Genomic DNA, 18,491 nt, shown 5'->3' with positions numbered 1-18,491 from the left:
GGCCCCTGCTAGGCCCCCCAGGGAGTCCCCCACTCCCCGGCTAAGATGGACCTCCGGATGGTCGCGAAATTTGTTTGGTGAGGGGGAGCTGCACGGAGCAGAGGGTGTTGGGTAGCGAACCCAATCTTTAGGACCCGAGTGACGGGGGTCAACGTACCTGATCAGGGTCGTCGTAGACTGTTGACTAGTCCCCGTGTCCCGTAGGGACAATCTGACTGTAATGCCGCGTGGCGGTCATTTGTCAGAATGAGGCGTGGCCTCGGGATCCGCCGCTGGCGTGAGTCCCCCCGCTGGTTCACAGCAGTAAACAGCGTCCAGTGGACGTGCTTGGCGTTAATTTATTGAGCGGTACCGCGCTGAACAAAGTACGCGACTTGCCAGATAAAAGAGGTTTCCGCTAGAGGTGTGTAGCGGAAGGTGCCCCGTTTGTATGATGACAAGGGAGAAGTTCCGCTGTAGGGAGACTTCGTGAATAACAGCTAGTGAAAAAAGTTCCGCTGGCGGGGTTCCGCCCAGCGGAGACGGTCACTTGGAGAGGACAAGTGAGAAGTTCCGCTGGCGGGGTTTCGCTCAGCGGAGACTCACTTGGAGAGGACAAGTGAGAAGTTCCGCTGGCGGGGTTTCGCTCAGCGGAGACTCACTTGGAGAGGACAAGCGAGAAGTTCCGCTGGCGGAGTTTCGCTCAGCGGAGACCGTCACTTGGAGAAGACAAGTGAGAAGTTCCGCTGGCGGGGTTTCGCTCAGCGGAGACTCACTTGGAGAAGGGCGTACCCTGGATTGCTTTCGTGATACGCCTTGACACGTGGCAAATAACTAGAGGGTTAGCGTGTGGAGACGCGTCTCCTTAGTCCGGCCGTCTTCTCGTCATTAATGCGAGTAATGATGGATTTCGTAACCGAGGCGACGCCTCGGTTAACCCGGAGGGTTAGTGCGGACAGGGGACACGTGTACGGCTGGGGTGTGATGTTGTTTTCTAGCGGACGACCCAAAAGCCTCTGACGTTGACATAAAAGGGGGGGAACGTATTGAGAAGGGAGATCAGAAAATCCATTCGAACTGTTTGTCGTCTTCAAGCTCTGCCCAGCCGAGATTTGCAGAGAGTGCCGTGCGTTGGTGGAGTTCTCGTGGTCGGAGAGACGAAAATTTCCGTCGTCGGGGCACAGCGAGTACCAGCACGCCAGAGAGTTCACGACTGAGGTGAGTGTTCTGGTTATCCTTCTCTTTGGTTTCGTGTTTTTGTCGATTTATGGGATTGGTGTTTGTGTCTGGGATTGGTGTTTGAACTGGGTTTCTTGATGTTCGTCGGGGGTGTAAGATGAAATTTGAGGGTAGGGGACGGTGTTTAACAGAGAGTTGTCAGTTAGGGTTTTGCTAGATGGTTGAATCTGGGTTGAGGGGGGTTTGTTCATATTTTGGTATTTTCTGGGTAGCTGTTCGTGGTGTTTCTGTGCTATACCTGATATAGGGATAGGTTAGATTCTTCTGTGGGCTAACTGATTTGGGTTTTAGGGTTTTGGGATGGCCAACGTCGTAGAGATCTCGAGCAGTGAGGACTCCGGGTCTGACGTGTCAATCAGTGCGGCGGATAGGGTTTTTATTGACTCGTTGCGTCCGTCTGCCCGTGCAGGAACCTCACTGCCAGAGCCGTTAGACATCGAGCCGCTGCAAACCATACCCTGGGAAGTTGTCATGGGCCGTACGTCGCGTCCGGAGAGTTCTAGGGCGGGTGAGGAAGCTGCGGCGCGGGAGAGGAGTGAGGAGCGGCTAGCAAGTAATAGTGCCGCCAGTGGTTCTGCTGACGGGGGAAACGTGACGGGGGAGGAAACGGAATCGGCGTGGGTGCTCCCGGATGGGACCCCCGTCGACGAGGCGGGAGGGCGGATGACTGCCGCCGCGGTCAATCGGATGAAACGGACATACCGGCTGCCGGGAGTTGTGAAACTGCGTCAACCGACTGCGGACGAGAAGGCCTCAATCCTTCCAGCGGGGTTCGCCGCCGTTCACGAGGCAATATTCCGCCAAGGAGTGACGTTGCCGCTAGTGCCCAACCTTCAGATCCTGGTGTGTGAGTTCGGCGTCGCTTTTGGGCAGATCTGTCCCAACATGTGGCGGTTGATGCTGGCGATGAACTCCTTGTGGCGGCTATCCGGGTGCGAGGGGCCGACGGTGGCGGAGGTTTTGCATTTCTACGAACTGGTGTACGTTAAACGCCAAGGTTGTAGGGGGCAAGTAAATTTGAGCCGCCGGCAGGGAGCGCCCAAGCTGATAGAGAATTTGAGGAATTCGATGTCCTACTGGCGGGGGACGTTTTGCGTGGCAACGACGGGGTGGGAGTATCAAGCGGAATCCAACCAGGGGGAGCCGACGTTTTAGATTAAGTCGGAGTTTCAGCCAATCCGAGGTTGTCCGTCGATCTCCGCTGAACATAGTTGGCGGTTTATGGTATACATGTTGCAATCGTTTGACTGACACCTTCTGTTGTTTTACAGCGGGCCTGCGCTACAATCTGACGCGTGAGGAAGAGTGCCGGGTTGCGCGCATCAAAGGTTGTTGGAAGAACCGCAATTTGCTGGACTTCCGTCTCCTCACCGGCTGGGAGCTGTTGGTCAATCAGCAGCTAACGCGCGCCATTGGTAAGAGACCTCCGCCACATTGTATCTCTTGTTAACTTGGTTAAAGCTGACAGGTGTTTGCATGTTCTCAGAGACTCCGCCAGGCAACAAAGCGAGCCGTGACGCCTTTGACAAAGCCATGGACCGTGCGGAGATAGACAACTTCCTGGAGACAATGTATGCTTCAGGCGAGGCGGCCCAGATGACAGTTGTGAACCCGGAGACGCTGGAGGTGAGCGCATCCGAGGTTCCGGTGACGCTGCCCATGCCGCACCACTCGCACCTAGGGGCCGACGGTCTGCCCAGCGTGCAGGCGGATGGACAAGCGGGCGGGGGGAAAAAGGGATCCTCTTCCGGGCCGCAGAAGGAAAGAGTGGTTGCCACTCGACGTGGGCCACAGAGAGAAAAGGTCGTGGCGCCAGTGGGGGCTGCCGCTACCGCGGTGGGGAGACAACCGCCGAAGGGGACCGGGGCCGCGCCCCCTGGAGATACCCGGTCGATCCTGCGGAGGCGGCGCCAGTGTGATTCGGCCGGGGAGGAGGATGATGACGAGACCCTCGAGGTCCACAGGCAGAAGAGGAGCCGACAAGACCCGTCGAAGGCTCCTGTGAGGGCCGGGAGAGAGATGCCCGTGAGCGATCTGGACTCTTTCGCCGCCTTCACCGAGTTCATGACGGACAGTGAGCGGGAGTTTCTCTATCACCTGTGCGAGCGGTTGTCGTTCGGCGGTCTGGCAGGGATGACGCGGCCAACGGCGATCGAGCAGTCGCCCTTTAGCTCAGCCTTTGGGCATCTGGCGGTTGGGCTGAACGAAATGTTCTTGGCGGCCTCCAAGCAACCTCGAATTGAGGGACAGCTCCGGGAGGAGGTTAAGAGGCTTGAGAGGGAGCTGGCGGAGGCCAAGGACAGGCTGGCGGACGTGGAGCGACGCCTGATGAAGGCAGACTGTGACGGGGCGGACGCTCGAGGCAAGTTAGACGTCGCCATCCAGCGGGACATAGAACGAAATGATCAAGTCTCCCAGCTGGAGCAAGACAAGGCCTTGCTGCAAGAGCGTGTGACCGCCAAGGAGAAGAAAATTGACATCCTGCAGCGGGAGTCTGCCGCCAGGCAAGGGGAAGTGAAGAGACTGGAGGGTGAGTTGACCCGGCTGAGGGATGACGGAAGCCGAGCCGCCGCCGCCGCTGTGGAGAGTTTCAAGCAGTCGGCGGAATACAAAAACGCGCTGACTGAAGCGGCGAAGGCCGGTGCCCTGGCGAATGTCGAGATGTTGCGAGCGAAGGGTGCCATTGATTGGGCCAAGGCGTCCCTGCCCAAGGCGCCGCAAGCAAAAAATGCAGCGCCGACGAAGAGACCCCCGCCAGTACCCAGTCCCCCAGCAGGAGGTGGCAGCTCAGGCAGTGGGTATCAGACTCCGGCGGATGGGACCATTGAGACGCCAAGTCCTACCGCTCGAGGGACTGACCGAGCAAGCTGCGAACAGCCGTCGCAGGTTGAAGTAGGCGACGCCGAGGCCAACCCCTGACATGCCGGACGTGCCCTGTTTTGACTGTGTAGCCGCTGAGGCTGAAAATATATGTACTTTTGTTTTTTTTTTTTTTTGAATGTAAGGAACAATTTTTGGGTGGGGAGTCCCAGCCCTGAATATATGAAATATGGAATTTTTGACGTCGTGTGATGACATGTCTATACCGCTAGAGTTTTGACTTAGGATGTTCTTTTGCAATCAATGAAAAATTAAAGGAATTAAGATTGGTCCAAGTGCACAACGTAGCGGACGAGGTCCGCTGACGATTGCTGGCGTTGCCAGCTGCCCTCAGTGCTAGACTTGGTAACAATGGTTTGAATAATTCCTCATTTCATTGATAACTGACTGGTCAGTGTTAACAAAAGTGGGGATGTACCCGTTGGGTAGCTTCCCTTAGCTAAATATTGAACAAAAATTTAGCTAAGTCAAGATGCTCCTGGGTAGCGACATGACTATTTGTAGTAGTACCGAAGGTGTTCGGTATTCCAAGGGTGGGTCGTAGTGACGCCATCCTTGTCCATTAAGTAGAAGGTGCCTGGGCTAACGACTTCTACTATTTTATATGGACCTTCCCAAGTTGGGCGGAGTTTTGTTGGTGCTGGAATGACTTCCTTCATTACCCAGTCCCCCAGTTGGAGGTTGCGGGCCTTGACTCTGGTGTTGTAGAAACGCGAAACTCGTTGTTTGTTTTGCAGGTTTTGCAAATGGGCCTTGTGTCGTTTTTCCTCTAGGAGGTCCAAGTCTAGGTTGATGCCATCGCCGTTGGTCTCTGGGTGGTAGCATTCGACCCGAGCGGTGGGTTGAGCTACCTCGACAGGCAGAACGGCCTCAGTTCCGAACGTCATACAGAAGGGGGTTTCACCAGTGGCGGAGGATGGAGTCGTTCTGATGGCCCATAGCACTTCTGGAAGCTTTTCCGCCCACAGGCCCTTGGCAGTGTCGAGTTTCTTTTTTAGCAGCTTCTTGATTATCTTGTTTGCCGCTTCGACCTGGCCGTTGGTTTGGGGGTGGGCGACAGAGGCAAAGCTCATCCTGGTGCCCAGATTGGCGGTGAATGAAATGAGCTCCTCATTGTTGAACTGTGTGCCGTTGTCTGTAATGATTGTGTGTGGGACACCATAGCGGCAGTAAATGTTTTTCCAGAGGAAGTGAATGACTTTGGCGGTAGTGATGGCCGTCAGTGGCTCTGCCTCTATCCACTTGCTGTTGTAGTCGATAGCGACAATGATGTACTTGAACTGTCCCTTGGCGGTTGGGAATTTTCCCATTAAGTCGAGTAGGCCTCATCATATGGCCCTTGGGCCCTAAGCCCGCCCTAAGCCCGCCCGACCCTTAGGGCCGAAGCCCGGCCCGAGCCCTCCATTAGGGCGGGCCGCCCCGACCCTTTCTCAAATAGGGTAGGGTAAGGGTCATGCAAATGAAGCCCGGCCCTACCCTACGGCCCGGCCCGATTGAGCCCGTAAGGGCTAGGCCCGGCCCGACCCTAAAAGCCCGGCCCTAACCCGGCCCTAAAATTAATATAATAAATTTGCACATTTTCTATTACAAGTTTACAACCTATATTACATGTGTATAAAAACTATAGAAGTTTTGATGCAAAATCTGTCAATCTGTCATATTACAAAATGGGCCTCTTAAATCTATTGTGGCAGTTTAAGGCCCAACGCCCCAACCCAAATGTAGAAGTCCAACTCAAGTCTGACCTTAAGTCAAACCCTAGGCACTAGACGTCAAAAGCAAAAGAGAAATCCCACGACCTAACTATCGAGTATCGACGGTATCGACGGATCGACCTAATCTCTCTCACAGTCTCTCTCTCACAGTCTCTCTCTCAAACCGCCTCTCTCTGCCATGTTACATCTATTTCTCCGCCGCCAGCCACCACATCCGGCTACGAAACCATGAAGACTCAAAGACTCAAACCATCCGTTCCTTCAGAGTCCACTCAGTCCAGATAGTTACATCTATTTCTCCGCCGCCAGCCACCACATCCGGCTACGAAACCATGAAGACCGAGTCGAGACCAGCAAACCTATCTTCTCCGCCGCAGATCGAGCTTGTTCCGGTGTCGTTTGACGAGTTGGACCTCAGATCGAGACTTGTTCCGGTGTTGTTTGACGAGTTGGACCTCAGATCGAGACTTGTTCCGGTTTCGTTTGACGAGTTGGACCTCCGATCGAGACTTGTAGACCGAGTCGGCGACGCGAGCTTGTGACGCGAGCTGAGGGCCTGAGGCTGTGTCGCTGTGATGTTGACAGTGTCCGATCCCAGTTGGACCTCAGATCGAGGAGTAAACGGAGTCTCGGAGTATATGGGTTCACTATGGGTTTACCGGTGAGGACTTGATTGTCGATTTTTGGATATCTGTTTGAATATCTGTCCGGCCTTCTGGATTTGAATATCTGTTTGAATCTCTCTCTCTCTTACAGTTCTTCCTTGATCAACTGTTTGAATATCTGTTTGAATATCTGTCCGGCCTTCTGGGAATTGATGAGGACTTGATCAGTTCTTGTATCAAATCAGTTTTTGTAGTTTTTGTAGCCTTAGTGGCTTACTACCTCAGTGCATTAGTGCAATTAATCAGTGAGACTCTGAGGAACTGAGAATGTGAGTTTGAGACTTGAGTTTATGTGGGATTTGCAATTATTTGTATCAACTCAGGTTCTAAAATGTCAAAGTGTGATTTGTAATTATTTGTATCAACTCAGGTTCTAAAATATCAAAGTATTCAGTGATGTATTTTTTTTTTAATTTTTTTAATTTTTTTGTAGTTGGCAAAATTTGATTTTATGTGAGTTAGACAAAGCCCGGCCCGACCCTTTTAAAAAAGGCTGGCCCGGCCCGGCCCTCTTGGCCCTTGCAGAATGGGCCTGAAGGGCGGGTAAGGGTTTGCATTTTGAGGCCCCGGCCCGGCCCTAAGTTCTGTTGACTTAGTCAAAGCCCGGCCCGGCCCTACCCTAAGCCCTAAATTTTAGGGTAGGGCTGGCCCTAGCCCGGCCCATGATGAGGCCTAAAGTCGAGGCCCCATGTAGAGTGGACCCATGGACCGATGATGACTGAAAGTGGTTCAGCCGGCGCATGCGGGAGATCGGCGAACTGCTGGCATTTGTGGCAAGATCTTGACACCTGCCGGGCGTCCTCACCAAGCGTAGGCCAAAAGTAGCCTTGTCGCATTGTACGATTGGCCAGGGATCTGGCGCCCGAGTGGTTTCCGCACTCCCCGCCGTGGATTCCTGCCAACACGACCTTTCCTTCCTCCGGGGTTAAACAGCGGAGGTTGGGGTGAGTGAACCCCTGTCGGTAAAGCTTGCCATTCTGGATATTGTAGCGGGTTGCTCTCCGCTGAATTTGGCGTGCCTTGACCTTATCCTCTGGTAGTGTGCCGCTGCGCTTGTATGCAGTGATTTCGTCCATCCAGCTGGGGTTGATTTCAATGTTGAAGATCTCCGCTAGGGTTTTCGTGATGCTTGGCTTGTCAAGGCATTCCACCTTTGTGTCCGCTGGACTTTGATGTGGCTGGGCGGTTGCCAGTCTCGCCAGGGAATCAGCCTTGGCGTTCTTTTCCCTGGGGATTTGTGTGATGGTGTGAAAGTTGAACTTTTTGAGCAACGTTTTGACATATCCCAAGTATGCCGCTAGCTGCTGGTCATTTGCCTGGAAGCTGTCGTTGACCTGGTTAACGACTAATTGAGAGTCGCTGAATATGTTGACGCTGTCAGCCCCCGAGTCAATGGCGAGAAGTAGACCGGCGATCAGTGCCTCGTACTCCGCCACATTGTTTGAAGCTTTGAAGTTGAATTTCAACGCGTACTCCGCGTTCAGTCCCCCGGGTCCTGTTAGGATGACTCCGGCGCCGCTGGCCTTGGCGCTGGCGGATCCGTCCACATGTAGGTTCCAATCCGACTGGAGGGGACCTGCCTCCCCGACGGTTACCACTTCCGCTCCAGGTACCATCTCTACACCGGGTTCAGGTTGACGTTCGGTGAGTTCAGCGATGAAGTCCGCCACTGCCTGGCCTTTTATGGCGGTTCTTGGTTTGTATTCTATGTCGAACTCGCTGAGCTCGATGGCCCACTTGCTGAGGCGCCCCGAGTGTTCAGGGTTCTGCATTACTTGTCTCAGCGGTTGATTTGTTAACACATGGATCGTGTGGGCCTGGAAGTACTGGCGGAGGCGCCTGGCGGCAACGATAAGTGCAAGGGCCAGTTGTTCCAAGGGAGGATACCTTGTCTCCGCTCCGTTCATGCCTCTGCCGGCGTAGAAAACCGGGAGCTCATCTTGGCCTTCCCTTCGGACAATTGCGCAACTTACCGCTGATGCAGATACCGCTAGATATATGAATAGGGTTTCTCCTTGGACAGGGACAGAGAGGAGAGGGACTGCCGCTAGATATTCCTTCAGGCCCTGGAACGCCGCCTGACATTCCGGATTCCAGTCGATGACCTTCTTGTGCGTTGTTTTGAGGAGTTTGAAGAATGGGGCACACTTGTCAGTGAGTCGAGAGATGAATCGAGAAAGGGCGGTTAACTTGCCCTGGAGGCATTGGACGTGCACTTTGTACTCTGGGTCCGCCAGGTCAAGGATGGCCTGGACCTTGTCTGGGTTAGCCTCGATGCCCCGCTCGCTGACAATGTATCCCAGGAATTTGCTAGCGGTGACTGCAAAGAAACATTTTTCCGGGTTGAGGCGCATACCATAGGCCAAGAGAATGGTTACTATGATCCTGAGGTTTGCCACATGTCCGCCGGCCTTTATGCTCTTAACTAGCATGTCGTCCACGTAGACCTCGATGATTTTTCCCAGATGCTCCGCGAACATGGCGTTCATCAACCGCTGGTAAGTGGCACTGGCGTTCTTCAGACCGAAAGGCATGACATTGTAGCAGTAGAGGCCTTTGTCGGTGGTGAAGGTTGTGCATTCCTGGTCGCTGGGGTGCATTTTGATCTGATTGTATCCGGAGAAAGCGTCCATCATGCTGAGGAGCTCATGTCCGGCGGTGGAATCGACCAGCTGATCGATACGGGGTAGCGGGAAACTATCCTTTGGGCACGCCTTGTTGAGGTTTTTGAAGTCAACACACATCCGCCACTTGCCGCTGGGCTTTTTGACCATCACCAAATTTGAGATCCACTGGGGATAGACGACTTGGCGGATGAATCCAATGTCCTGGAGTTTGGCGACCTCTTCTCCGATTGCCCGGTATTTTTCTTCATCGAAGGCCCTCCGCTTCTGCTTGATGGGATAAAACGAGGGTTTGATGGTCAGTTTATGAGTGATAATCTCAGGGGAGATACCTGGCATGTCCGCGTAGGACCATGCAAAGACGGAGGCGTTATGACGTAGGAATTGAATGAGTTCCGCCTCTACTTCTGGATCTAGTTGGGCGCCTATACGGACCGTCCGCTCAGGGTGCTCGTCCGAGATGCAGACAACCTTCAAGGATGTGTCCGGGTTGACCGGCTCCTTCCTTACATACTTCTTCATATTTGGTGGCGGTGCCTGGTTTCCTACCGTTAGGACATCATGGCGGCGTGTTGACCGTGCCATAGTCGTTGAATAACACTCGCGTGCCAACTGCTGGCTTCCCCTCACACTGCCTGTGCCGTTAGGTGTGGGGAACTTCAGGAGAAGCATGTACCCGGCGATAATGCACTTAAGCTTGTTGAGCGCCGGTCGTCCGAGGATGTCATTATATGAGCTGAGACAATCAACGATTATAAATTCTGTATGTACCTCCGCCATACACGGACTAGTGCCAATAGTCAACCGCATGTAGTCAGAACCAAGCAGCTGTGTGACGTCACCAGAGAAGCTGAGCAGTGGCTCATGATCCTGGAGCAACTTGTTATTCCGCTTGAGATGGCTGTAGCAACCGCTGAAGATGACGTTGACAGCGGACCCGCTATCTACCAATATTCTCCCCACTGAGAACCTACCAAGAATGGCGTCGACCAAGAAGGGGTCATCATGGGGTAGGTGCACCCCGCGCTCTTCCTCCTCAGAGAATGTGATAGGTTCCCAACCAACCTTTGGGACCTTGGCGGATATCTCGTAACGGATATTGCAGACTTCCTTTGGGTGATTAACGCGTGCGTAACGCTTTCTGGCTCTGTGAGACAAGCCCGTGATTGGAGCGCCGCCGTCGATTGTGTTAATGCGGCCCAACGTCTCTACGTTGGCGATCACTGGTGGCGGTTGGCGCACCTTGAACTGTTCCATCTTGCCTTCACGGTACAAGGTCTCAATTGCCGTCTTGAGTGCGTTGCAGCTGTTGGTATTGTGGCCGCTGTCCTCGTGGTATTTGCACCATCTGCCGGTGTTTTTGGGTTTGCCCGTCTTTGGGTATTTTGCTGGAGGAGGTGGCGGGATCTGATCCTTGCACTGATTGTATATTTCCTCGTATGAGGTTGTGAGGACCGTGAACACTGCATACCGTTGAGAAGACTCCGTTTGTCTGTTGCGGTTATCTTCCTGGGTTGGGCGGTTTCCCTTGTGATATTGATCCTTCTACCGCTTGTTCTGGTAGTGGCCCTGTGGCCATTCCCTCTTCTTGTCAGTTGGTGATGCGGCGGGTGCCTTATTAACGGTTTCATGACTGGAGGTAGGCTGTGTGGCCTTTGCTGGCGTTACCGGTGGCGGTGGGACTTCTCCATATGTAATGAATTCCGCCTGGGCGTGAATGACCGCCTCACTCATGATATGGTCATATGCCGCATTTGGATGATTGTAGTTGAGGTGATAGAGGAACGGCCCTTTGAGGAGTCCTTGCTTGAAGGCCGCCGATGCCATCGATTTGTCCAGATCGCGACACTGAGATGCCGCCGCTCGCCACCTTGTGACGAATGCCTTGAGTGACTCATTTTCTCCCTGTTTGACGATGAACAGCTGACTCGTGTTATGATGTCCGGCGGACAGTAAGATGAACCGGGAGAGGAAGGTATGTGACAGTGCGTTGAACGAGTCGATGGATCCTGGCGGACATTCGAAGAACCAATTCATTGCCTCCCCGTCCAGTGTTTCGCTGAACAAGTGGCACAGAGTGGGGTCGTCAAATCCCTTGTTGTTGGTGACCTTCTTGAAGGTGTCCATATGGACGAAGGGGTCGGTTGTACCGTTGTAATGCGACATCTTCGGAGTTTTTGCGTACGCAGGCCTGATAGCCTGTAGGATTGCAGCGGTGAAGGGCCCTGGTCTGGAAGTGAAAAGTGGACTCTGAGTTGACGGCGCGGCGCCCGATTCCCCCCGGACCAGCCTTTGTTCCAACTGCTGCATCCTCTCCAGAATTAGGGCTGTTGCGTCGCCGGCGGGTCCGGCATATGTACTCCGCTGGGTCTGCCTATGCCTTGGCGCAGGCGGACCACCCTCAGTTCTTGCCCTAATTTCCGAGCGGTTGGTGCGTGGTACCGACTCTGCTTCCTGTTCCAACATGAGTTGGGGAATGGGCGGTGGTCCCATCCCTAGTAGTTCAGGGGGGTCCAGCGGGACCTGCATCTGTACAACTGGTTCCGGTCCCAATGTACCAGCGTTGGGATGACTACGCCTTGTACTATGCGAATGCTCGCTTTGTACCGGGTTGGCGGTTCTTTCTAACGTCCTTTTCAGGTCATCAAAACGTGACATCAGCGCAGCCACCTGCCTTTGGGCCTCGGTCTTCTCTCTGCGCTCCTCTTCACGTTCTCTGTTTGCCTTGTGAAGGTCTGCCAGTGCCAACTCGTACATGGCGGCGAGGTCCTGGCCTGGTGGGCGGCTGCTGCCTGGATCCGTCTCACCGCCAGGGTTAGTTGGGGTGTTGAATAGTGCGCGGTTAACACCTACCGCTGGATTGGATGGTTGGGGGATGGCGGACTGGTCTGCCTGCTCATGGGCGTTTCCCCCGCTACCGCTAGTCATGGTAGTTGTGATGGGATGACCTCTTGTTCAAGGATTCCCACAGACGGCGCCAATGTTAATGCTCAAAGTCTGGCGGTAGCCAAACCTTCGTTTAACGCGGGTCCGGCGGGCGGACCGCTACTCTGTGTACTTGGTGATTCCTGCTAACTGCTAAATGAAAGACAAGGCGTCAGAGGGAGACCGCGTTGGGCGGTCTTCACTTCTCCTATGCCTAAGTCAGTTGATATATAGGCAGCACAGTAATAAATGAGAGTTAATGCGTAATTTAATGAAGGGAGAAGAGAGGACCTTTTATAGGTGAGGAGAGGTCTGATCTTCTCCTTGTTTTCGATGTGGGACTGATGTGCTTCAGTTCCCAGTTTCAGTAGCTTCTGATGCCGTCTTGGCAGAGTGCGTGGCGGCGCATCAGCGGTGATCCTGGGGAACTCTTGTGCTCAGGCCGTGGCCCGCCTGGCTGCCTATCTGTGGGTTACTCCTTTGATGATAGTTGGTACCTCTGGCGGTACGATGAGTGTGTCTGATTATAGCTAATTATGCTTTGCAACGTACATGTAGGTACAATTGTAACCTCTATTTATAGGCTACCATGCCAAAGTGTTTAGCATTAAACAAATGATAGTGGAGCATTAATTGGAGATAGAAATGATGAATTTTGGAGATAAGGAAGCATAATTGAAGATGAAGAATGATGAATTTCGGAGATAAGGAGATAAGGAGACATAATTGGAGATAAGGGATGATGAATTTTGAAGATAAGGAAGCACTTTCGGCTCCTTTATTCCTTGAATTTTATCTCCATCAAGCATTCCTATTTTGACCGTGACCTCTTCATAACAAATGTTCCATTATGAGTGTAGATCACCCTGGTAAAATTTCAGAATTTTTCATATAGTGGTTGGGCCGAAAACGCTGCTGGACCTCTTACAGGTCCAGTTTTCTAGTTTTGCTTCTGCAAAAGATTGGACTGATTGTTTGAAGGTCTTCCACTCAAAAAAATCTCTGACACTCTTCATAAGAAATGTTCCACTATGAGTGTAGATCATCCTGCTCAAATTTCAGAGCTTTTCATATAGTGGTTGGGCCGAAAACGCTGCTGGACCTCTTACAGGTCCAGTTTTCCAGTTTTGCTTCTGCAAAAGATTGGACTGATTGTTTGAAGGCCTTCCACTCAAAAAAATCTCTGGCACTCTTCATAAGAAATGATCCTTAGGATGTGTAGATTTGATCTGGACAGTTTTAGCTCATTTCAATTTCATTTGGTTAGTCTGCCGCCCCTCCTTCCTTGTTTAGCTCGGTTTCTCCTAGCCGAAGTAGGAAAACGTGCTAAAGTTGACTTTTCATGTTTCCATACTTCCATGCTTCCATGCTTCCATAGTAGGCTTTATTTAGCCTCTAAATATATATTTCGAACTTGTCGACAATATATAGCTTGAGCCACTGACATTGGCTCAATTTCTCCAAGATGTGCCTTGTCATGCCAAAATGCTCATTTTGGGTCCAAACAAAAACAAACATAAAGAACAATGAATAGTGTCTGACTCAATGACTCAACACTTGCTCTTATAATCCGTTTAAATTAACTATTTTCCTAAATTAATTCATTTTATTAATCTTTTAGTTTATGTTAAATTAGTCCATCTAATCCCTGATTTAGTATACTTTAAGAGCAAGTTCACTGGTGCCCTCTTGACCGGTCTCCAGCTGGGCAAGGTGAGGTGGTGACTGGCATGGGAGAAAAAACGGCTTCCACCGATGGAGAAGTGACCGGCCTCTTCATGAATTTTGGTGACCGAGGTCAAGAAAAAGGCCAAGCCTCTAACCAATTTCTTAACCGAAGCTTACTGATTGCCAGCTCGGCCACAGCTCCAGATCGTGGCTGACACCAGCAACTCGGCCAAGAGACCATAGCTCTGATACCACCCAAAACATCAATTCCATCAAAACTTGACTATAATTGAAACCAAATATATAAACGTGTAGAGCGTGAAGAGAATATCAGTTTCTATACCTCATGCATCGACAAAGGTGACCGAAATCGCCGGAAAAGCATAAACATCGTTGGAAGTATCTTGACTTTCGACGCTCAATTCTCCCTACTTGATCCACGTATGGCTGAGCCATGACCGGGAAGAATTCGGCGATGACAAGATGAACCCAACATCAGTGGTCTGCCGTAGTTTAGTAGATGGAAAAGATCGGGTCTTCTTTCGGGTCTCCAGGTCTTCGCAGGGTCGCCGGGTCAAGAAACCTCTAGCGATTTTGATTCGATCTGACCCTATTTATAGGCCTTCCTCAATTAATTTTGGTCAGCTCAGATGAATCAATGGAAAATTTACGGCCCTCATCACACCTCACCTATTTTCTTTTTTATTTAAATGTTTTCCAAAATTCCAAAATGTGTAGAAATTAGTTCGGGTATTCAAAAAATTCTCCGAAAATTCTCACGGACTCGTTACATTTTGTACTTTATTAGATTTCACCTTGTGAAAAATTCGGATAAATATTCCTGAGTATTTAATTAATATCTATGTATTTATATATAACGGTAATTAACAGTTACCAAAACAATTGTAAAAAATTATTCTAAAAATTTTCCTATAAAAAAGAATAAATTCAAAATGACTTCTTTTATTCATCTAAAATAATTAATGATTTTTCTAGGTTATCCATAATGTAGCACTACTATCTATTTACGTCAAATATATTTCAATTTTACAATAAACAAACTAATAAAATATGAACAGTAACTGACGGGTCAAGAAACAGAACGGGTGGAAACACACTTGACCTAGTGACCCTGATCTTTTGACCCAACGGCTGAACTTGCTCTAAGATTCAATAGTTTCGACCTAGTGCTCTGTTAGGGTTTATCGTCGGCATCCTACCTTCGACAAAATTCACAAACCTTGATGGTCATGGTCATTGCTAGCCTTGTGGCAAACTGTCTCTTTCTTCTTGTTGCTTTCGATCTGTCGCTTGGAGTACTGCCTTGGATTAGGATCCCTTCGGTTGCTGTCCAGGACAGTAGTTCTGCTGTTTTGATGGTTGATCTAAGGACAAGCTCTGACAGTGTGGATCTGAGTTGGTCCTGATTAGACCGGTGCAACTAGGTCTCGGATCGAGGTCATCCGCGGGGGGGGGGGGGGGGGGGGGCGACAATGGTGGTGGACGTATCACAATCCTCGTGAATCGATTGTGCTCTTGGTCGGATCGGATTGCCGGTGTAAAAGATTTGGATGGGTTGGAGTTTGCTGGTGTGCTATGCATGGTAGGGTTGTGCTCGGCGAAGTGTATGCTGCCTTTTTGGCGTCCTTGATATGGGTGGCAATGGTGTACACCAATGCTCGTCCTAGTATGTAGGGTTGCCGGTCTCTTCTTTTTGCTTCGGTGGCAGGTGCGATGGTGACTATAGTGGCGACATCAAACTTAGTGACAGCGGCTAGACTGCGGAAGAGGTTGTTTACCCATCTAGGGTTGACATTATGTGGGGTGTCTAGGCTTGGGTTCCAAATTGGGCCTTCAACTTAACGTGGGTGAGGTTGTTTTGGATCCACATGGGTTTTAGGTACTTATGTGTTATGGGAGCTGTGGGTGATATGTCACCTTCTTCACCATTTGTTATTTAGCTTTATTTTTTTGAGTTACAAATGAGGTAGTTACTTTGTTGACCAAATTTATTCTACTTTGGAGAACTAGCCTTATTTGACAATAATGGTGCATGGACTCTCTAAAATGGAAGCTGTAATAGGAGTATTAGGAGCTTACACTTTACAAAAGTTTTTTTTTTTTTTTTTTTCCTTTTTTCTAAAAAAGAGGATCAAAGGGTTTCACTCCTGCCCCCATGGTGACTCGAACCCATGACTTCGTACATAGGTAGTGGGTGCTCTAACCACTGAGCTAACACCACTTCGTCTTTAGGAGTATTAGGAGCTTACACTTTACAAAAGCTTATTCGATCTTTAGAATAGGTTTTTGTACTATGAGGATCGGCTCTTTCTCAATTTTGTTCTGCTTTTTAATACAATTCTGACCTCTTTTCTCTCAAAAAACAAATCCCTAATTTAGTTTCCTTTTTTCCCTTCAAGACAATCACGCATTACCAAATTTGAAAATTTGATATGAAAAATCTCCAAAGCTTCTCTTCGATTCAAAATTTCAAAGGCAGAAGACGATTTTCATATTAAAAGCCTAAAAGCTTGATTCAATTTTGAATTCTGCTTCTCTTTCATCTTGCATTCTCGGATCACAATTGTCTTATACAGTTCTACCTTCTACATTTTCTCTCTCCTCCATCTTCTTCCTCTTCTCCTGCTGAAGCGCCAATGATCTCTTCTTCCGCAGCTGCTTCCACTTCCAACTAGATACCTTCTCGATGATGATGGTGTCATAGATCGGCTGGCCAAAGACTGGTTTGTATGGATGATACGCTCGAAATGAGTGCTAATTTAAACCCTGAAAAGAAACATTTGTTAGTATAGAGCAAGTAGGGATCGTTCAAAACCGGGAATTGAGGGTACTTACATATAACCACGAAAACAACAATTTATTTACAAGTATGAGAACGAAATTGACAAGTATATATATAGACAATAATCTCAAAAATATAAGGAAATAGAATCCTACTCAAACATAGAATCCAAATTAGACACAGATTAGGAATCCTAAACAAATAAAGAATACAAGTCACAGTCAAACTAGGAATCCTATTCACACAAGGAATACTAATTATATACAAAGTAGGAAACCAAATCCAAGTAGAAAATAAATTCTAATCTAACACGAATTAGAAATCCAAATTAAATACGAATACAAATAGCACATCCTAAACAAACTCTAACTACACAAATGCATCTACAACATAAACATAACAACATGTACAAAACGTCAACAACAAATCTTAAAACACATAATTTACGATTTAAAGTTACGAAATCAGATTACACGAATTAATTAAGTATTTTCATATTATATTATGTACAATTTACGATTTCTATACAACCTAAAACCTAAAACGTTTTACACATATACAAGAACACAAAATAAAGATCAAACAAAGGGGGTTTTGGGATTTTAAAACGAAAATTTCAGAAACTTAAAAGCAAGAAAACAATTTTAATTAAGATGAATGAAAGAAATTTTTTGGAAAACAATTTATCAACCACAATTCAAGTTCAATTTGTTACATGCATCCTTAATCCTATACTAGTTGCCATAAAAAGTTATCAACCAAGAAACAAAGTTAAAAGCAAACAATGTCCCTTATTTTACTTTCCTTTACTCAATTGATTTAGCAAAGCACTCAATCAACATATTTCGAAACATGCATCACACAATCAAAGCAATCATGTAAAAATCAGATTTCAAATCATTACTTAAGTCCATGTGAAAGTTTGGTTAATAATTATGCTAATCCAAGTACACAGAGCATGTCAATTCAAAGCACGAACAATTTGATTTCGACTCTTGTCCAAAGCCTTTATTACTTATTCGAATTAGGGTTACAAAGTATAAACCTTATTACTAGCTCCAATTAATTACATGCAATCACTCTAAGTTTCGAACCAAAGAACAAACACATGTAAAAGTTTTCTTTAAAACAAAATCAGATTATCTTTTCATGAAATCGCAACACATAAAGATCAAGAACACATCACACAAATATCACATTGAAAAGGGCTTCAAAATTGTTCCCAAAAATCATATTGTTAACTCATAGTTTCAGTTTTACACAAAGAAAATCAAAAGCAGAATTTCTTTCTACAATTACACATAACCGTGAAGATATTATGATGAAGGTGGTATGAACAACCCTTGATTACGTCCCAAAGATCCGAAGCAGCTCCAAGGTGGCGGCACAAGGTGGTGATCATGGCTAGGAAGGTGGATGGCACGGCTAAGCTCCTTAAAGATGTGAAAACCTAAAACCAGAGAGACAACAAGTGAGAATATGAAATTGTGGAGAGAGTATGGTGAGGTTTGACGTCAAAATCACTTGTATATATAGTGAGACGTCTAAAGAACTCTCCTAATTCTTATCTATTTGAGTCCTCTTAGTTTGTATTGATCCAGGTTTTTCTTTGAATTTTCTGATTGGTTGACACATCCTTGGACCAATAAATTAATTTCACATCATCAAAGTTACATCACCAAGCCCAATCTGTGTCCTATAATGTCTCCATGAAGTGTTGACGTCAAGAGAAGTCCCTAGAAGACTCTAGAGTTGACAACAAAAACAATTAGAAAACGTACAACTCGAAATCCTATCTCCATGTTTATTCCAAATTTCCGAGTTTATCGTGTATTTGCATGACACACTTCTTGCGCATGATGTCTAGCACTCTTCTAGAAGCTTCATGATCTTTCCAAGACGTCTCCTAGCTTCCACAGGTCTCCTAGTCTCATTAGGACTCCATATGCCAACAGGTTTCCTAGTCCAATAAAGACTTCTTCCACGAAATATT

The 18,491-nt window shown here is 48.6% G+C and overlaps 1 protein-coding gene across 1 annotated transcript; it reads left to right on the top strand.

Annotated features, from left to right (window-relative positions):
• The first annotated feature begins 658 nt into the window (after window positions 1–658).
• On the top strand, window positions 659–4,147 carry LOC133738491 (uncharacterized). Its single transcript, XM_062166052.1, has 2 exons — window positions 659–2,633; window positions 2,705–4,147. Exon 2 carries the CDS (start codon window positions 2,752–2,754, stop codon window positions 4,135–4,137), a length of 1,386 nt encoding a protein of 461 aa, XP_062022036.1. The 5' UTR covers window positions 659–2,633; window positions 2,705–2,751; the 3' UTR covers window positions 4,138–4,147.
• The last annotated feature ends 14,344 nt before the right edge of the window (window positions 4,148–18,491 follow it).

This window comes from Rosa rugosa, chromosome 1 (genome assembly GCF_958449725.1).
Source record: "Rosa rugosa chromosome 1, drRosRugo1.1, whole genome shotgun sequence".
Taxonomy (NCBI): Eukaryota; Viridiplantae; Streptophyta; class Magnoliopsida; order Rosales; family Rosaceae; genus Rosa; species Rosa rugosa.
Note: the sequence above shows the minus strand (reverse complement) of the source record. Positions and strands in the feature narration are given on the sequence as shown.

What these genes read in the sequence shown, in the direction of transcription:
- LOC133738491 (XM_062166052.1), top strand. Translation starts at nt 2,752, where the DNA reads ATGGACCGTGCGGAGATAGACAACTTCCTGGAGACAATGTATGCTTCA.